At 42.1% G+C, this 19,695-nt stretch overlaps 1 protein-coding gene across 4 annotated transcripts in view; it reads left to right on the forward strand.

Annotated features, from left to right (window-relative positions):
- The window catches only part of MCOLN2 (mucolipin TRP cation channel 2), a 56,364-nt gene that overhangs the window by 10,526 nt on the left and 26,143 nt on the right, over positions 1-19,695 (forward strand). For all 4 annotated transcript variants that reach the window (XM_045835422.1, XM_045835421.1, XM_045835425.1 and 1 more), the window contains exons 2-4: positions 5,937-6,096; positions 12,321-12,494; positions 14,222-14,375. In XM_045835422.1, the coding sequence (XP_045691378.1) occupies positions 5,937-6,096; positions 12,321-12,494; positions 14,222-14,375 (488 nt within the window). The remainder of the gene's footprint in view (positions 1-5,936; positions 6,097-12,320; positions 12,495-14,221; positions 14,376-19,695) is intronic.

Raw genomic sequence — 19,695 nt, forward strand, 5'->3', positions numbered from 1 at the left:
CAGGGCGGTTCCCAACATACATTAATTCTAGGATGGGTCTAATTTTTTGCAATAACTTTAGGTACCTTGCTCATTTTTGTGAGGGTTACCTAAAGTGGATAATGTATTCTACAGGCGTCCCCAACTGTTTTGGCACCAGGGACCGTTTTTCCACGGATGGGAGTGGGAGGGGCAGGGAGGTGGGACAGGAGCAGGGAGCTCAGGTGGTAATACACCCACCACCACCTCCTGCTGGGTACTGGTCAGTGGCCCCCGTTGCAGGGGGGTGGGTCCTCTGCTCTAAAAAATGCTTAAATGGGCTCACATAAACCCTAAGTGGTAGGGGTGTGCTGAAAACCAGTGAGGGAGCCACCATCAGTCCCTACTTTGGGAACATGCACGCTTCCCCCAGGGCGCCTTGTTTCCCTAAGCGAGACAGTCGTTTGGCATTCTGACGAAGGGAGAGCTTCTTAGGTGTGATATATAATAATTCGTAAATTAAAATCCTAACTTCTTTTTGCTAGGTTAATACAATTAGCAGCTCTAACTCTTCTCATGTGTCAGTGAATGGTCTTGCATACCCCCTGTGGGAACACACCCCACTTTGAAGGCTACAGACATTAGGAAACTTTCACATCTCTTTTTGAGGTTAAGGGTCATGCAAGCTTAAAAGCAACAGCAGCCTGGGCTGGTTAGCTTATTTGCTGAGCAGACCGTGCCCATGGGAGCAAGGTACCATCGTTGAAACTGGTGTGTGCATTTTTCTAGGGCAAAGACCAAAAACCTTCACAACTTCGCACAGGGGCTCATGACCCCAGTGAGGCTAAGAATTGCCAGCATCTGGTTTTGTTTTTTTAAAACTGCATTCTTCCAGAGATCTTGCAGTCTTTGATTTGATAAAGCTAGAATTTCCCTTGGTCATGTGAAAGCCTTAAAAGTAGCTGACATTACACAGTTTCGATTCTTTGGAAAAAGAGTAGGTTTTCTTAATGACTGATGGTAGCTTGGATGTGCTTTCTCCCTGAATTCTCACTACAGTACCAGGCTCAGGCTTCTTTGCTAAGTCCTGTTTACGTTTCTATTCAAGCACCTCTAGCTTTTATGTAGCCCACTATGTGAGTGATTTTTCTTTCTGTTCCAGATCTTGTTTTTATGTTTACTAATATTGTGCTTTCTTCCTCTGATATTTGTATTAAGCTTATACAAATCCAGGTCATTCATTTTCTATAGTTAGTGACACAAATAATTCATAAGATTCATGATTGCCTTTATTTATTCCACGTAATTTCCATTGCATGACTGCCCAGCAATGGATGGGTCACCATAATTTAGATCTTCATTGACTTCTATTCCTCAAATGGTTTTATGGTGTAATCACTTTCACTCCCCGTCACCCCTGAGTTGTGGTACCAGTTAGCATCTCTCTGTCCTTTTCTAAACCTGTTGGTGATTTTCATCAGGTGTGGTGAAAGTTGCAGTATTACTCTTCCTGACTTAATTATTTTATTTTATTTTTAAAGATTGTATTTGTTTATTTTTACAGAGAAGGGAAAGGAAGGAGAAAGAGAGAGAGAGAAACATCACTGTGTGGTTGCCTCTCACGTGGCCCCAATGGGGACCTGGCCTGTAACCCAGGCACGTGCCCTGACTAGGAATCAAACTTGCGTCTCTTTGGTTCTTAGGCCCATGCTCAATCCACTGAGCCACACCAGTCAGGGCTCCTGACTTAATTCTTGCTTATGAAGTGGTGATTGCAGCTCAAGGTTCCTGTACCAAACACCCAGCCTGGCCTGGGGCTCAGCACTCGTGGGTGTTGGATAAGTATGGGTCAAATGCAGAATGTTTTAATTCCATGATATTATCCTGTCTTTCTCTCTTTCTCTTTTTAGTAAATTTCCTTCTTTTCATCTTGCACTATTTTTTCACCATTGTATTTTTGTTATAGGAATAAGTTGTCTGGTTGCATGTTTGTATGTTTAATACCTTTCATTTTCCATGGAACTAGGGCATATCTACAAATTGTGGAGGGGTAGCAAGAAAGAACCTTCAGAAAAGAAATATTAGAAAGCTTATACATTTACATTTTCCTTGAAATATTAGATTTTTTGAACCAAAACATCATTACCTTTTTTTCCAGACTTTAGATGTTATTTCTAAACTTAAGTTAGACTTATTAAAAAAACAGCAGTCTCATCATGTAACTTTATTATCCATATAAACTAACTTTTTTCTGCATGCCTATCATTAGTTGATCACATTTGCCTAGCACTTTCCTGTGTTTCACCTAGTGGCTCCTGTATGCCACAGAGGAGTTTTTCATGCTAGCTTTTTCAGGGTTTTTTTTTTCCCCCCTCATCACAACTGTCCTGTGAATACCTAAGTGAAAAACTTGCAGAAGGGTACAGGAGTGTAAATAATTTAACACAATCAATAATCCGTGTTCTCAGAAACCTGAAGGTTTGTGTTAGAGGATGTCACTCTCATGCACAGTTAAGATACCACCTTCTTTTTGGAAGTCCTGCTGCAATGCTCCTTGTCAAGCGTCCCGTAGCACTCACCGCTCCAGGTGTTATGACTATGAACCCTTCCCTGCAGTGTTAGGACTGCTTCCACAATACTTTCTACACTTGCGGTGCAGCATTCTCTAAGTTATCTGCTGATTTGTGAACATGTGCTCACAAGTCTATGTCTTCTACTGGACACCGAGCATCTGAAGTTCAGGGAATGTATTCAGCTTTCTGTCCTGAGACCCAGCACAGTTGCCCCGCACAGTAAATGTTTAGCAGGTTGGTAGATCGAACCAAGAGGTAATTATAACAGGTACAGGGCAAACACATTTAAAAAGCCTTCTCATTCTTTTGAAATGAGACTTATTATGGGAAATTATATTTCATTTCTGAAAGTTCTTTTGTTTTTCCCAAGTTAATCTCATAGCGGATATTTTTACCTCTATTTGTTGTTCAATAAGGTAAGCGTGGTTGTTTTCTAATCTGTGTCTGGTTCCACGTACTTGGCCCTTGTTTCTAAGTTGACTGTTTCACGTTACTTGGTTTTCTCATGTGCTTGGCCGTGTTTATGACTGGTAAATGCGTTCTACAAGTGGTTTGTTAGAGCACCCCAAGTGCTAGGATGCACCTCTGGAGAGGTCTGTGTGTGTGTGCTGGGAGGTGGAGGACTGTCCCAGCCTGGAGCCCCCGAACGAGGCATGTGGCATGACATTCTTGGGCTCACTGGGCATGGGGCTCAGAGGCTGGGTTTTGGTCGCCATTCTCAGGGTGGGTCTACATTTTTAATGTCCTTTTTGTTTTCTTTGATTTGAATTGACTCCAGTCTTCTCTGTAGTCTTTTACATTTGGGGGGCAAGGCAGCTTGAGTGCTGGTTGTTTTTCTGAGGAGTTAGCTCTTTGGGGCTCTTGCCTAAATTTGAGGAGGGTCTCCTTTTATATCTTGGATGTGCTTTGGGCCTTGAGTCTTGGCTCCTTTATTCTCCTCTCCTGGGGCCACGAACCGAAGCCTAAGTGTGTGAGAATGGCAGTGGGCTCCGACTTCACCAGTTCCCCCAAGATCGGCCTGGTAGATCTTTGCTCTCTTTACATTTTAAGCATTCTTAGAAACATCTTTGTTCCAAGTGTTCTTTTTTCAACTGAAATATATTTGACATATAACACTGTAAATTTAAGGTGTACAATATGTTGATTTGATACATTTATGTATTATAATATGATTGCCATTGTAGTGATAGCCCTTCTTTCATGTCCCGTAATTATCATTCCTTTTCTGTCCTGAGGATAATTAAGGTCTAGTCGCTCAACAAATTTCACGTTTGTGATGCAGTGTTGTTGTCTGTATTCACTATACTGGGTGTTAGATCCCCAGGACTTGTCTGCTTTTAACTCTTCAGTATTCTACAGTTTAACAATAAATCTTGACCAAAAACTGCAAGGCAAACAAAAGCTTTATTTGGGGGCATTTTTTAGATGTTGCAATCCAGGATACACAGATTTGGGTAGAAATCCAGCTGTGTCCTGAGGGGGAAGGAAGGGGACAGAGTTTATAAAGACAGAAAAGGGGGAATTTCCAAAGGAGTTACACAAGGGCGGTGACTGGTGCTCACAGGAGGACCTGCAATATGCTCTATGTGATTAATTTCTTATGTCTCCTGTCAGGTGAAAAAGTTATTTCTTAATAGAGAATTCAGGGGATCAGTCTGTTCCAAGAACTATATCAGGAAGTAGCCATTTGGTTTTGGCGAAGTTTAAAAGTTCAGCTTCCCATGAGGTGAGGTCTATTGGCCCAACTTCCTGGAGGCCTCCCAGATCCTTTTTAGACTCTTCTCCTGACAATATTAGCTGCATTTTGCTGCTTTTCTTTTATAAGCTACTTGCTCCATCTCTCCCCCAAAAGATGCATTTTACTTAGCATCTTTCTTCTCTTTTTTCTTCCCTCCCTCACTCTTTCTTTTCCTTCTTTCTTTCTCTCCCTTAATCCCTCCTTCCTTCCCTCCTTTCCTTCCTTCCTTTGCATCAGGAAAATTCCAAATAACCTAGCCTACTAATTCTGGAAATCAGAGGTCTAAAAATTTGTCTAAAAATAGAAAATTATTAACAACTTCATATAAATCTTAAAGTAAGTCTTAGAATAGACTTTCCCTTTGGATGTCTTTTAAACTTATTAGTTAAGGTAGATACTGTGGATCATAAGTCAGTATAAAATATGTCATTTAGACATTCCAGGTGAAAAGATTCCCAAGATTGACCCCCAACTACAAAAACTTCCCTAGAAATGAGTAGCTTTACTGATTGACTGAACCAAACAGGATTTATTCATTAAATTTACCATCCAGGCACTCCTTGTTGTAAGAAACAGAATTCTAATTCAAACTGGCTTAAATCCCAAAGGGTATTTTTAGCTCAAATGGAAAGTTTCGGGATGATGGCTTCAGGTACAACTGGATCCAGGAACTCAAACACTAGCATTAGGTCTAGTGTCTACCCGCTGTCTGTCCCCCTGTGTTAGCCCCACTCTCTGCCGAGCTCTTCTGTGGTAACAAGATGGCTTCCAGGAATTCAGACTCCCGGGCTGTGCTTTACGTCTGTGACCTCCACACTTTGTTTACCCAACAGTAAAGGTTAAGCATATGTCCCCAATATGTGTATGTTTATAAATTAAATGCTACTCTATGCGGCTATTCTTCTGTATGTTATGGTCTATTCATTATTAATAGAGTTCAATTTTTTGTTTTGCACACCCCGCTTTGGGGACTAGTTAGTGGAAAGACCACATCTCTCCCATTAGTTATAATCATAGTCCTGCGACCACATCTCACTGGCTTTTTTGGTCCAGCTTGAGTCATGTGCCCATTCCTGAGTCCAGAGCCCTTGAGATAGTAAAAGCAAATTTTACTAATGTAAGGTGACACAGAGATCTGATTAGGCAGAAATACAGAGATGCTATTTTAACTTTTTAAAGATACTTATAGTTTAGGATATTATAATCACTGATATGTTATCAATAAAGGGGAACATAATCCCTCCTTCAGTACAAAGTTATAGAATAAAGATTCTGTATTTCTATAAGAACTTAATTTCACTAGTCTATACTAAATTTCTGTGATTTCACTCTTAGAGTCCATGAAAGTACCTCATCTAGTTTTGTTAGTACTCCAGTGACAGGTGAGTATGCTATGTTAAAATTAGAAATGGATGAGTTTTGCAAAAAAAATTTAATTTATTATTTTTGAAAATGGCCATTTTAAACAAGATGAGTAGCTATGTGGAAAGGCAAAGAATAGAGGGTCCTGAATAATTTTCACATTCCTAAAGAGAACACAAGTTTACTGGTTGCAGAGAGCATTTTGCTTGTGAGAATGGGTTAAGCATGTGAATGCAAAGTAGTATTTAGGAGCTTCCCGGTGAACAGGCTGTTCTGTGTACTTAAAAATTAATCTTCTCTGGCAGCAACGCAATGGCTCATCGTGATTCTGATGTGCAAGAAGAATGTCTGAGGGAAGACCTGAAGTTCTACTTCATGAACCCATGTGAAAAGTTCCGAGCCAGACACCAGATCCCATGGAAACTGGGTCTGCAGATTTTGAAGATAGTCATGGTCACCACACAGGTAATTTATATTATGAGTTCATTTGGTTTTTTCTTCCTTACCCCAAGATGAAACTGTTTTGACATGTCCTGCCGCTGACTTCTGTTGTGGGAAGCCCACACTTGAATTCATAAAACTGTAAAATTATGTTGACTCTGGAGGTTAGATGGTAGGTTGAAGTTCATTTTAGATGGCAACCTTGTTTTTTTTGTAGGGATTATGCCTTGTTTCCACAGGTTCTTTTTTTTAACTTTTATTATTTTTTAAGATTTTATTTATTTATCTTTAGAGAGAGGTGAAGGGAGGGAAAAAGAGAGATAGAAAAAACATCAATGTGTGGCTGCCTCTCACACATCCCGGGACATGGTCCACAACCCAGGCATGTGCTCTAACTGGGAATTGAACCAGTGACCCTTTGGTTTGCAGGCTGGCACTCAATCCACTGAGCCACACCAGCCAGGGCTCCTCATGTTCTTAAATCTAGATAAATAGTAGATCTCTATTTCAGAGTGTGGGTTTTTATGTCTGAATGAGGCACACAGGCTCCTGAAGGCTGCTCAATAAAAGTGGTTTCTGTTTCTGAAATCTCTCATCTTCATCCAAATTCTTCCTGCTTAAATACACTTTTGAAATTCACAGTCTTGACGGTTTTGACTTTAAAGACTTAGGGAATGCTAATTTTCCCTTCTATCAGTGGCTGAGTACTCTGAGGAAATGCTAACCTCTGTCACTCTAAGGAGCATAGAAAGGCTACATAGAGACCTTTTGTTTAAGTCCATATTGTTGAGCCCTTTCTCTCCAGGGTCCCAATAGTGATCAGAGCTGTCCCTAGTTTGGGGGCCTGTGGTATGGAACCATTTTCAGGGAGGTGTCTCTCTAGGTAACTACATTTGAAACATTTGAAACACATGCTCTTTTAAAAACAGGACTGATGTGAGGTTTTCGGCTCCATTGGCAAATAATCATCTCTTATCAATGTAAAAGTGTTTGCAGAGATGCTGTTTCTGGAACCCCAAAGTAAATACCTTTCTAAAAACACCTCCATATAGTTTTAGAAACGAGAGGAGATTTCTGCCATAACTGAAGTTGCATTTTTATTCTACCTTCATAAAGAGGTCTTTTTATTATGTGACATGCTATACCAGCTCAGCAAGTTTGAGGGTAACCAAGTTACTTCAAAGAAAACAAGATTGAGATGCAGGGCTATGGTTAAATGTATATGCTTAGCTTTTTTTCTCCTTTTCTATTTTTTAATTTTAATTCTTTGTTTTGAAGTTTTAATTTTGGTAACCTGTAAAGTAGGCACATTGTCAGTATTACTTGGAAAAAGGAGAAATAATAATATCCCCTTTTGTCATTTGGTTAATTTTAATTGTTTCCCAATTTCTTCTCTTGCCAAATTAACATTCATTTTAGTTTTTTAATCTAATAATGTTACTAAAATTCTAGCTTATCAAGGCATAAAACATTATCACCATCCTTGACTTGTCTTCTTTGTCCTGGTACCTATTAAGTCCCATGGATTCTTCCTTCAAAACTGCATTTAACTTATGTTTTGCCATACTCACTGTTTTCTTTCTAGCATGGACTTTTCTCTCATTAGTTAAATTATATGTATGAAGCACCTTGTATGCTATGCATTCTGTTGTTCATCTAGTTGTAGATGCGTTACTGCCTCGGACAGCTAACCTAATGAGTAGCATAGCGTTTACCATGTGCCAGGCAGTAAGTGCTTTCTGTATGTTTACTCAGTTTCATCCTTCCTGCGGATCTGTGAGGTAGATCCAGTTATTACCCCCTTTCATGGGTAAAGAAACTGGGCCAAAGAGAGCTAAGTAATTTGCTTATGACCATTCAGTTAGTAAGAGGCAGAGCTGGAGTTTGGGCCCCACTAGTCTGGATTCTGAAGTCCACACTTTTATTCTCATATTGTTTCTGCTCTACATATAGGTCCTCAGAGCTTGCAGTCTAGGAATATAGAGGAGTTAACTAGGCTACTTCTAGTCTTCAGCTTATGCCCACCTTTCTTATCCACAGACAGACCAGTCTAGTCAATGTGACCATCGCATTAATTTTTCTTAGCCTGCCTTCATGTATCAGTCCCTGCTCAGAAACTTCTGTAGGACCCCATTTCCCACAGAAGAAACTCATGGCTCTGTAGCCAGGTGTTCACATATATCCACAGCCCCCTTCCACTTGCCTTCACAACAAGTTTTTATCTATCACCTCATCCCGGCCAGATGGCCCCCAACCAGATGCCCCCACCCAGTAATTCCTGCTCTGTTCCACCAAGTCCAAAGGGATTTTTATACCTCTCTCATCTTGCAGGCACTATTTTTAAAAATATGTTTATTGATTTTAGAGAGAGAAACATCAATGTGAGAAACACCAATTGTTTGCCTCCCATATGCACCTTGACCAGGGATCAAACCCACAACTTAGTATGTGCCCTGACCAGGAATTGAACCTTCAGCTTTTTGGTGTACGAGATGATACTCCAACCAACTGAGTCACACCAGCCAGGGCTTATCTTGCAGGCACTATTTGAAGTCTATCTCTCCCACCAACCTTGCCTGACCACTCAGCACTGTGTACACTAGTACCCCTGGTCCACCTCACTAATTTCACTTTTAATAAATTATTGCTTGGAATTGATCATTCAGTTTGTGTTCAGGTGTACCCTTACCCTGTTTCTCCTAACAAAATTGAGGAGGGTGATTAAACTTTTGTTTGCCTGTAGGATCATTCTAATAAGGTTTGCTATTTGAGTGATATCTAATTGGAGCAGATTTCTTGAATACATTTTCTTTCTTTAAATCCCATTTTCCCCTCCTCCCCTTTTCCAGTCTCTTTTAGTACTCTACCCTCAATTCTGGTGGGATGGGTGGCATTTTATCAGGGTCAATGAGAAGGAAACTTATTTTTAGACATTTCTACTTTCATTCTGCAGTAATTTATAATCTGGAGACAGGTGTCTACATTCTTTTGCTAGTTCTACTCTTCTGCTCCCATATTCTTTGTACACCATTAAAGTGGTATCTTGTTTTTATCTGGTACAGAATATTTTCTTCTACACTGATTGATTTCATACTCAGATCTTAAATTCATAATCTTTGCCAACTGTACTTAACTGTGTAATTATTTTTCCTGTCTTATATCATTCTCAGCAAACCTTAGGATCTAGTTAATGGGGCTAAGATGCATTTTTTCCGTCAACTCCCTTTTTAAAAAGCCTTTTGGCCAATCCTATCATCTCCTTACTGTTGCTCTGTGGGAAGTGTTTGGTTCTGCCACAGCAGGAAGGGGACCTCACAGTCTCCTCTTCAAGGATTTCCTCCTTTACTGAGAGCTGAATTGAAAATCCCAACCCTGACCTGATGCTAGGCTGTACATGTGGATCTTGGCTTGTTCTATGAACAGTAGAATGGAGGAATTGTCTTGTTCCTGATGCCAGATGGGCGTGGCTCCAAGCAGGATCACGCCTCCAGTTCTCTCATTCCCAAAGGGGAGTTTATGAGTGTTGAGTTTAAATAAGATGGTGGCTTAAAATATCAGCACATTGTGAGCCACTTTCCTGGTCAAGCTATCCATCCGCCTTCAGACTCTGTGTGTGTGTTTGTTTAGTTTCATTCGAGCATGGGGCGAACAGGACTCCTATCACTGCTTCTAGAGTTAAGGTGGCACCATTTCAGTTGGCGAGGCAGTGTAAGCAAGTGGCCAAGAGAATGAACAGGTGAGTCACACAGACCTGTTTGGGTCCTCTCTCGGACACTTTCAGCTGTCCCAGCCTGTATGCACTGTGTGAATTCAGTTTACACAGGCATAACATGAGATTATATTCATCGGTAAATTCAGGACTCGACTCTGACATCGTGGTGGGCACTATTTCAGTTTCTGAATACATGCTAGTTGGAAAAACAGAACAATAATCTGTTCTTGTGGATTCCAATGTCATATATCCCTCATAGAGTGTTGGGGAATTAAATTAAAAAACAAAAATGACAAATTTGGGGCACAGTGCCTGGCACTCAGGAGATGAGAGTTGTTATTCTACGCCACGCAGGGTTGATCTTGCCCACACTGCACCCCAGTTTGGCATAGTATAGGCACTCGGCAAAGTTCGTCCCTGGGTGTGTACCAGTGTTTTTCATGTGCATGTCAGTACTTTGAACAAAACCTTGATGTAATTGCGTGTGTTGGTTCTCTGGTTCCTTTATAGCCTTCAGAATGCAGCAGGACTTTCCTGCCACCCCCACAGGCATTGTTGGCAAACATCACATTCTTGCAAGGACTTCAGCTTCTGTTGCTTGATTTTCAGCACAGGTTGGATGACGTGGGACTTCTTATCTCCATACTTGTCTAAAATAGCTGGGTGTTAGCAATGGCTCCATGCTCTGACTTGGTATTTGAGGAATGTGACCTCACCAGGCTCAGGTGCTAACGAGTATCATCTATGGACATCCTCAAACAGTGGTTGCAATTCTGGAAAGCTGGCACCCAATTCTTTTCTGCAAGAAGAGCCTCAAAGACAAAATTTTCAACAGAAGGATATAGTGTAGCACAATAAAAATGACTTGGGAGTTAGGTTTGGAGTTAGGTTTGACTTTTGTTCTACAATAGTTTGGAGACATAGGACAGATTAATGAGGCTAAATCTCAGTTTCTACATTGGTGAAGTGGGGATAAACAGTTGTAATAGTTTTGTAGGGTTGTTACGTTAGTAAATGAGGGAATGCATGTAAAGCAGTTAGTGTAACCCCCGCAGCAGAATGGTAGCTATTATTATTCATTATTTAGCCTTTTAAAAAAGTCAGACAAAACTTAAAGGATAAAAATTAGCTTTGTAAGTATGCAAGCAGATGAGAAAGGAAAGTGGGGAGGTGGTGGGAGAGAGGTGGGCAGGGCTTATTAGGGTTTGATTCTGTTCCATCACTGTGTGTGTGTGTGTGTGTGTGTGTGTGTGTGTAAGGGGGAGAGAGAGAATGGGAGAGGAAGGGGCCCTGTGTTTGTGCAGGTGTGTGAGAGTGTGTGACAGACTGTATGTAGTAAGTGTATGTACATGAGAATGTGTTAGGAAGTGTGTGGTGACAATGTGTGAGTGAAAGTGAGTGTGCATGTGAGAGAGTGATTGAGAAAGTGTAGCTGTGTGTAATTTCTGAGGGTTTTTTTTTTTTTTTTGGTAAACCTTTAGTGGTTGCTAATTTCCCCCACTTACTGGATTCCAAGAAAAAAAACTGGGGGTGGAAGGGATACTTTCCACTCTTGATGAAGCCTGACCTCCTGCTAGGACACAAGGTGAGGGAGAATGAGTGAGCAGGAGTTTCACCCCCAGAAGGCACAGGACATGAACGGAGTTAACATCAGAGAGGTGAAGCGGAGCCCTGCTGTCCTGTCTGCTGCTCGGATGCTGTGGATCTTGGAGAGGGAACTTTTAGGTGTAAATCTTGCAGAAGAGTTCTTGCAGGACTGGAGTAACTGAATTCCTTTGACAACTATCTGCTCTTAGCTGGAGGGAGTTTATGTAGGCCACTTTTCAAAAACATTCTTAAAAGCTACATGTAACACATAGTTATGATTTTAAAAATAGTCCTACATTCTGAATGCTAAATCAATACAACATGAATTATGGCTTTACTAATTACACCAATTTTTAAAACAATTTAAATCCAAGTATAAGAAAAGTAGATTCAGACTTAACTGATTTGGATTTCTTTTTTTTTTCTTCTCCTTCATTGAAGGCCAGCAGGACAGTTAGTCATTGAGAGTGATAATTTCTTCTAATTTTGTGCTACGTAGAAATGCTCATTTAGCTTAATTAATTTATTCTTCTTTGGGACTTATATTTTAATGTTGATACAACTAGTAAAAACCAAAGCAGTGAAATTTTTCTTGCTGATGTTTATAGGTGAGAGCTGATGATGAGAAGGCATTTAATTAATTAATTAATTTATTTATTTATAAAAGCCTCACCCGAGGGCATGCTTGTGTATTTTAGAGAGGGGAGGGGAGGGAGAAAGAGAGGGAGAGAAACATTGATGTAAGAGAGAAACACCTATCATTTGCCTTTTGTATGCACCCTGATCGGGACCCAACCTGCAATCTAAGCATGTGCCTTGACCAGGAATCGAACCCGGGACCTTTCAGTTTGTGGGATGATGCCCAACCAACTGAGCCACACCAGACAGGGCAAGAAGAAGGCATATAAATGGTAAAATTCATATATATCTATTTGACTTTCTTTTCTAGCTTGTTCGTTTTGGTTTAAGTAACCAGCTCGTGGTTGCTTTCAAGGAAGAAAACACTGTTGCTTTTAAATACTTGTTTCTGAAAGGCTATTCTGGTGTTGATGAAGATAACTACAGTTGCAGTGTATATACTCAAGAGGACGCCTATGAGAGCATATTTTATGCTATTAATCAGGCAAGTTTTTTGTTGTGAATGACCTATATTTGAAGACTGTATTGATACTTGATCTTGTTTTCTTAGCCAAAAAAGAAAGTTATGCATATATTAAAATATTCTAATTAAAACTTGCATAGTCTGCCAAGAATTATTTATTGCTATTTCTATAGCTGTATTTCCACACAATAGATTTTGCATATTTAACATTTTCATTATGATTTACATTTTTTATTTATCCTTTCACACCTACTGCTTTTGGGAGATTACCCCAGATCAAATGGCCAAGAGCAGATTTACAATCTCAGAAGGTTTGATGGATGAGATACAGAATCAGAGATTCCAGGCTGTCAACTTTGATGTCTCAGCATAAATAAGCCTAGCTGAATCTTAAGACTATGGACTAGGACATGATATACTTGAGTGTAGGCAGGTATTGAGAAGTCAGATTGGGAGGCCTGAAGAAAGCATTTAGTGGAGAGAAATTGTTATTCTTATTCTTTCTGTATTTTTTCACTCATTCATCCATTCAATAAATACTTGGGTATGGAGTATGTGCCAGACACTTTTCTAGACACTGGGGATACAGCCCAAGTAAAGGACAAAACCCTGTTCTTGTAGAACTGAATTCTAGAGGGGGGAGCCAGACAAATGACAGGAAGTGAAATGTACAGTGTTAAGTGCTGGCTTCCTGAAAACACCACCAAAACATACACTGATAATAAAAACAGCCTGTTGCTTAGAGCAGTAAGGGAGGCACCATCTTGACTGTTCTTCGGTGTGCCTTGGGGGAAAGGGGCAAAGTCCAGACTTGGATTCTGAAGTCTGATTTAAGGAGGGGGGCTGTCTTCAGTGCCCGGGAGCTTGATTGGAATCAGGTGAAGATGGTGATACAACAGCTGAGGGTTGGTGGACACAGCCAGGTGCGGGTTGGGGGTGGTTTCGAAGAGTCTTAGGGTTATCAGACTAAGTCTTCAAACTGTTTAAATGATTTTTGGGATGTTCCTGAAATAAACAGTTTAGTTTTTTGCAACTTTCATGTTTCTGGGCAAATGTTTCCTGGACTAACAAAGTCATATTCATGAGGATGGGGGGCCAGTAAAGCCCTGTTAGTGCAGAGAGGCGGCTGGTGAAGTCGTGCTAATGCAAGTGTTAGCGAAAGCTGGGGGCCTCGGAAGGTCTGGGGGACAGTGGTGTGCCAGGAAGTGGTAACTGCTGGGTGGTGGGGAGAGGGGACGGAGCCTGGAGGAGCCTGCTGGTGCCCGAGCACTGGTGATGGATGTGTGCTGTTCTCACTGCACTGTGGAGGGGGGCCTCGAGGACCTGAGGCAGCAACCCTGGCAGATAGAAAACCTGGGGTTCTGGGCAGAGGGAACAGCCAAGGCCACAAGCAGGAGTGTGCCTGGGGAGCTCCAGGAACTGCCAGGAGGCTGGCGTGGCTACAGGAGGTAGAGGTAGAACCAAGGGTCCGAAGTCGGCCATTAGGTCAGAGAGGTAGGCAGGACCTGAGCTGTGGCTCTGAGCGAGATGGGAGCTCTGTCCACATGTTCACATCAGTTTTGAATTCTGAGAGGCAGTGTGTTTCTGCCCAGCTGAGGAAACTGCCTTCTGGTATTTTACACTGGGGAGTTCTGTTGAGTGGTATGACACAAACAATAAAAAATAGCTAAAGGATATTTTATATGCTATAACTTCTGGTGAAATTCTTGGAAGCGCCTAAGTGTTTTTTATTTAACTATTTTTAATAGTATCATCGTCTAAAGAACATATCCCTGGGGACCCTGAGCTACGGAGAAAATGAAGAAAATAGAATTGGCCTAAAAGTCTGTAAGCAGCATTACAAGACAGGGGCCATGTTTCCTTCTAATGAGACACTGAATAGTGACAGCAACACTGAAGCAGGTAATAGGTCATTTTATCACATGCCTGTTTCTTCTTCTGTGGTAAGAGCAAAAATGCCCTCATGTGCTGGCAGATGGAACAACTGTAACTGTGCGTTTGTGACTGCTAACCTATTTGAAGCTGTCTCTTTAACACTTGCCTACAAAGGATTTGGCTCAGGAAAATGCAGGTCTATGGTAATAGGACCTGGAAATCTATGGGTCTCTTAGGTGCAACTCAAGGTTGTTGGTTTTGGGGTAGACACCCAGGTGTTTCCTGTTCGTTCTGATTTGTCCCTTTGTTACTGAATGGGGGGCCTGGCCCTGAGCGGGTCTGCCCAGGCCAGCTGTTGTGTGTGGGTTCTTGACTTCGTGTGGGAAGGATTTCACCACACGAGTCCAGGTGACTGTGAGGGCACATTTATTGAAGCTGGGGACTGTGAAGCGAGGAAGGGCTTGGCATAGAAGAATCAACAGGAGAGCCCAGGCTGGGCTGCCTCAGCTCACTGGGAAGTCAGAGAAAAGGGGCCTTGGGGACAGTTCAGGGGATCAGCCTGCGACAAACTGCTGCTGCCCATTGCTCCCTTGACTGTAAGTCTCAGGGTCCCTTGGAGGTCAGGAGATGCTGTGCCTGGTGGGGAGGGAGAGAGGGAAAGGGGATGGTGTGTGAGCTCCCCTGAGGGAGAGGGTGTGCACTGGGTCCATTGTCCTGAGGCTTTTATCTCTTGCAGGAGGGAATCTCAGGGCAGGTCTCAGGGGAGGGTTTCAGTTAAACAGTCATCTGTTCTCCAGGTGCACCCATCAGGGCCATGGTCTTCCCTGATTGGTCAGTGAGAGGGCAGGGCCTCTTCAGTCATTGCAGTTGGTTCTGGTACCTGGATCTTATCTCTAGAGAGGAAAAGCCAGGGGAGGAGAGGTTACCTTGGGGGTAAGGTCCCTATTTTTTCAGTTTTGCCCCCTGCCAAGAACTGGGGGCCCTTCCCCTGGGGACCATCTGCACCTGGCTGTCAATTGCTCCCCCACTGTGTTCAGCCATCTGTCTCAGTTTCCCTGCTCCACTTTGCCAAGGAATTTTCCTAGGTTCTCACTATCCTGTCTCGCCTCCTCCATGAAAGGACATTTAGGCTTTTGGGGAAAAAAATGAGTCTGTATTTATTAAATGAATAATGTATGTTAAAATGCTTTGTATTCTTGTTTTTATTATTTGCAAAATATATTAATGCTCTTCAAAGGCAAGTTGTGATTAGCAGCTCATTTCTTCTTTTAGAATATTGCTTGGCAGAAAGCTAACATCTAAACAAGCAGAATTGTTTCATGCTGTTCTGTTTTGGATTTAAAAGCAGGCCTTATGTAAATGCAAAGTGTTCAACTAGAGTTCTGTCTTTTGTTCAGCAATCCTCTGGTGCACACCTACCGTACACACCTACCTTGCCCAAAGCACTGGCTGTTTCTGTAGTCATGTGCGGCATGACCGTCAGCCAGTGACAGACCGCATAGACCATGGTGGTCTCATCAGATTATAATGGAGATGAAAAACTCCTGTGGCCTAGTGACATCATAGTGCGATGCATTGCACAAATACCATTATGTTACAATTGCCTACAATATTCAGTACATTAACATGACACATCCCAGTTCCTGTGTAGCCTAGGAACTGGGATGACAATTTGTCACCCCAAGATGTGTCTATTTGGCATAAGGATTACTTTAGGCTGGTTAATTTGAGAAACAGCAAACATGGAGGAAGCTCTGAAAACCAAGTAGAAGATCCCCTTTGTAAAAGACATCTCTATTTGTAAGAGTGTCTCCCTCGCTGTGCCAGCAAGAGCACGTTGACTTTATCTCTATAGGTTCCTATCAATGCAGAAGATAAAGATTTAAATCTGCTAACAACCTTACCTTTGTTTGCCGTGCTTTCCCTGGTAACCTCCCCGAACTAACTCTCCCCACCCCCAGTATCTTCTTTGGTCTTCAGCCGAAGACAGAAGGTGTTGGCTTCAATTCTCCTGGGTCTCTGTGTCCAGCAGGTATCCATGTTGTTAAACTTCTGTTTTTCTCTTGTTAGTCTGTCTCTTATTCCAGGGATGTCTCGGCAAAGAACTGGAAGGGCAGAGGGAAAACTGTTTCCCCCTCCCACAGAGCCGTGAGCTGTACCTCAGAGCATAGGTGTGTGGTGGGCTGTGCCATCTAGGTTTGTCCACCTGGGTTTGTGTAAGTGCACTCTGTGATGTCACACAACGATGCAATCAATGCAATTGCCCAACGCATCTCTCGGAATGTGACCCTGTGGTAATGTGTGCGTGACTGTACTGGGTGGCAAAGATTCATCAGTCACAGCTTCTCAAGGAGATAACAGTTTGGGAGTAGGGATCCTAGTAGCAGTTTAAATGTAGAGTGGTTTTATGCAAATGGGAGCATCACACCATTCATTTGGCCATAGGAAACTGTGATCTGATTTTAAGATGTCTTGACAATACAGCAGGTCACTTAGCAGAAGCTGTTCTACTTCATGAATTTGCATCATCTTTCCCATGAAGAGAATCACCCTTCACTGGGCTGAATGCAGAGATCTGCCTGCGTGCCCGCTCTCTCTGCAGGTTAACACTTAGTTACACGACTGTGCAGTTTGAGTTAAGGGTCTCCTTTAGTTCATGCCGTGGGCGCATCTCTGTGGTCCTGCCTCTAGACCTATGGCTTGACCGTTCAGCCTTACTTGCAGGACTGTTATAAATCCTGTTTAAACTTTTTAAAGAAATATTTAAAGTGTTTCATTTTCTTTCTTAGCACGAAGCATTATGACCATTTTATTATTCTTCCAGCTTTTAAAAAAAACATGTAGTTTTCCCTCCATTTGTCTTGAAGAGGGTTGCTATTTCATTCTCTGGAGTATTCTGTTCTGTAAATGAGATTCATTGGAGTGGTGAGCCTGCTATTCTAATACTAGTTTGTTCTGCTATAGGTTTGATGTTTTGCCTAGGGCTTTTGCCATTCTTTTAAAGTCTCAGTTCTTATTAGGCTTTGCTACCTCCAGGTACTTGGTGTCCTCGTTAGCAATGACTCTAGCATAAGGTCAGCCAGACTCTATAGCAGGGGTGTCAAACTCATTTTCACTGGGGGCCACATCAGCCTTGTGGTTGCCTTCAAAGGGTCGAATGTAATTTTAGGACTGTGTAAATGTAACTACTCCTTAACTAGGGGTGAGGAGCTCTGCCGGATAAAACAAGGTGGAGGGCCAGATTCGGCTCAGGGGCCTTGTGTTTGCCACCTGTGCTGTAGAGAGCTCTGCATGTGTATTTGACAAAGTGTACCTCTACGATTACAATTACAAAACTTGACTAACCAAATAGGCTTTTATAAGGCTAATTTTACATATAGTGTAAAATCAACTAATAAATATCATATTTCTCTAAATCTAAGATGCCATCATTTTTTTTTAAAAAGACTAATCTGTTTTAGAGATATTTAAAAGTGAAAAAATAACCATAATGAATAAAATACAAGAGAAAAAGACCTAGGACAGTATTTAGCACATAGATTTTGAACAGGTTACTTCCTTCAGAATGTAGTGATTTTAATTCATGTAGTTTAATTTAAATGATTTAAGTGTTTTTTGGTTTTCTTCTTTTACTTCACCTTAGAATAGGAATGTTAGAGGAAAAGTCAGTTTGGCCTTCATTTTGCATTGAGGAATCTGGTGCTCAGTCAGGCTAGGTGACTAAGTCAAGGTCACTGTAATGACTCAGTGATGGTAGGTAGGTCTTTGCTACTCCAAGCCCAGCATCCTGGACATCATTTGGTTGCTTGTGGAAAACACAGAATCTCAGGCTGCACCCTAGCACTGTTGAATCCACATTTGCATCTTAGCAACATCCCTGCATGATCCATGTGCATGTTAAACTTTGGAAGCACTGGTCTGCCACTCTCTAGCTGAGGATGTTCAACTTCGCACAGACCACAGACCTCTCCTTTACTGACTTCCCACCCCCATCCATCACCACCTGGCTGCAGTGTCTCATGTATCCAGGTTAGAGACCTTTGTCCATCAGTGCCACTCCCTTGTAAGGCTGTTGTTTCCCTTCTCATCTGGACCTTCTCATCCATCACGGGGCTGTTCCATCCGTACCTGTGCCCTAATGCCCCAGCAGCTGATGCTGCCAGGGGGAGCTCACCAGAGCAGAACATGCTCATCTTGCCACCACATCTTCAAAGCTCCTGGCACAGTGTCCCTAGAGTTACAGAACAAACAAACAAACAAATGAACGAACAACAGAGGTGAGGTGAGGCTACACAGCTTCTGAGAAGTCTTGCTACTCCTTTCCTCGCACCCAAACTTACATTTCTGAGCTGAATTACCCCAAGCTGTAAATTCTTGTATTCGATTGGCTACTTGACACCCCATTGTGGCTCTAACAGGGATTTGAAACATGTTTGTCCAAAGCACAGCATTTCAAACCTCCCCCATTCCCTACCCCTGGCCCAACATGTGTTGTAGTCTTCCCATTTCAGAAAACGATGCCAGTGTTTTCCTGTCATGTCATAATATCACATATTTCCTGTCATAATACCACAGTCGCTCAAGCCCCAGACTTGATCTTCATTTCCATCATCATTGCTATAGTCCCAGCCAGCACCATCTCTTGTTTAGACTATTCTCCTTGTTTCACGTTTTGCCTCTTCTGTCCCCTGCTCTGTCCCACAACAATCAGAAAGATATTATGTAATTGAGTCATATCACTCCCTGGTTTAAATAACATGAGTGGCTTCCCATTTCATTTGGAATGAAACTCACAGGTTTCTACAGGAGCTGTCCACCCACCTGCCTCTCCAAAGCCCCTCATACCAGTCCCCCTTTCCCTGTCCTAACATCCTTGTTTTGTTGAACAAGCCAAGCTCTTTCTTACGTGGGAGACTTAGTGTTTGCTTTTCCTCTACCCAGAGTACCCCCCACGCTGGACCTGCACACAGCTGTTTCTCTTTCCCCCCACAGTTGTCCTTTGAACTGTCCCCAGCACCTCAGAGCCCTTCCCCAGCCACTCCTCCCAGGTATTCTCCATCACCTCACTTTGTCTTCGCAGTTCTTCTCACACTGTGAAATCATCTTGTGTGTATTTTTCACTCTTGGTTTACCTTCTCCACTAGAACGTGAGCTCCACACAGAAGTTGTCTCTTATTCACTGCTTTACCTTCAGTGCCTTGCATAGTGGCTGACACATAAAGGCTTTCAGCAAATATTTATTGAGTAAATGAATGATTTGGGTAGGCAACCTGGGTCTTTTGATGTTCTTTTGAAATAGGTCAGCCTCATCCATCTACTGGTGAGGAGCTCAGGCTCAGGAACTGAA

Source organism: Phyllostomus hastatus, unplaced genomic scaffold (genome assembly GCF_019186645.2).
Source record: "Phyllostomus hastatus isolate PE091 unplaced genomic scaffold, TTU_PhHast_1.1 phas_contig_209, whole genome shotgun sequence".
NCBI classification, from domain to species: domain Eukaryota; kingdom Metazoa; phylum Chordata; class Mammalia; order Chiroptera; family Phyllostomidae; genus Phyllostomus; species Phyllostomus hastatus.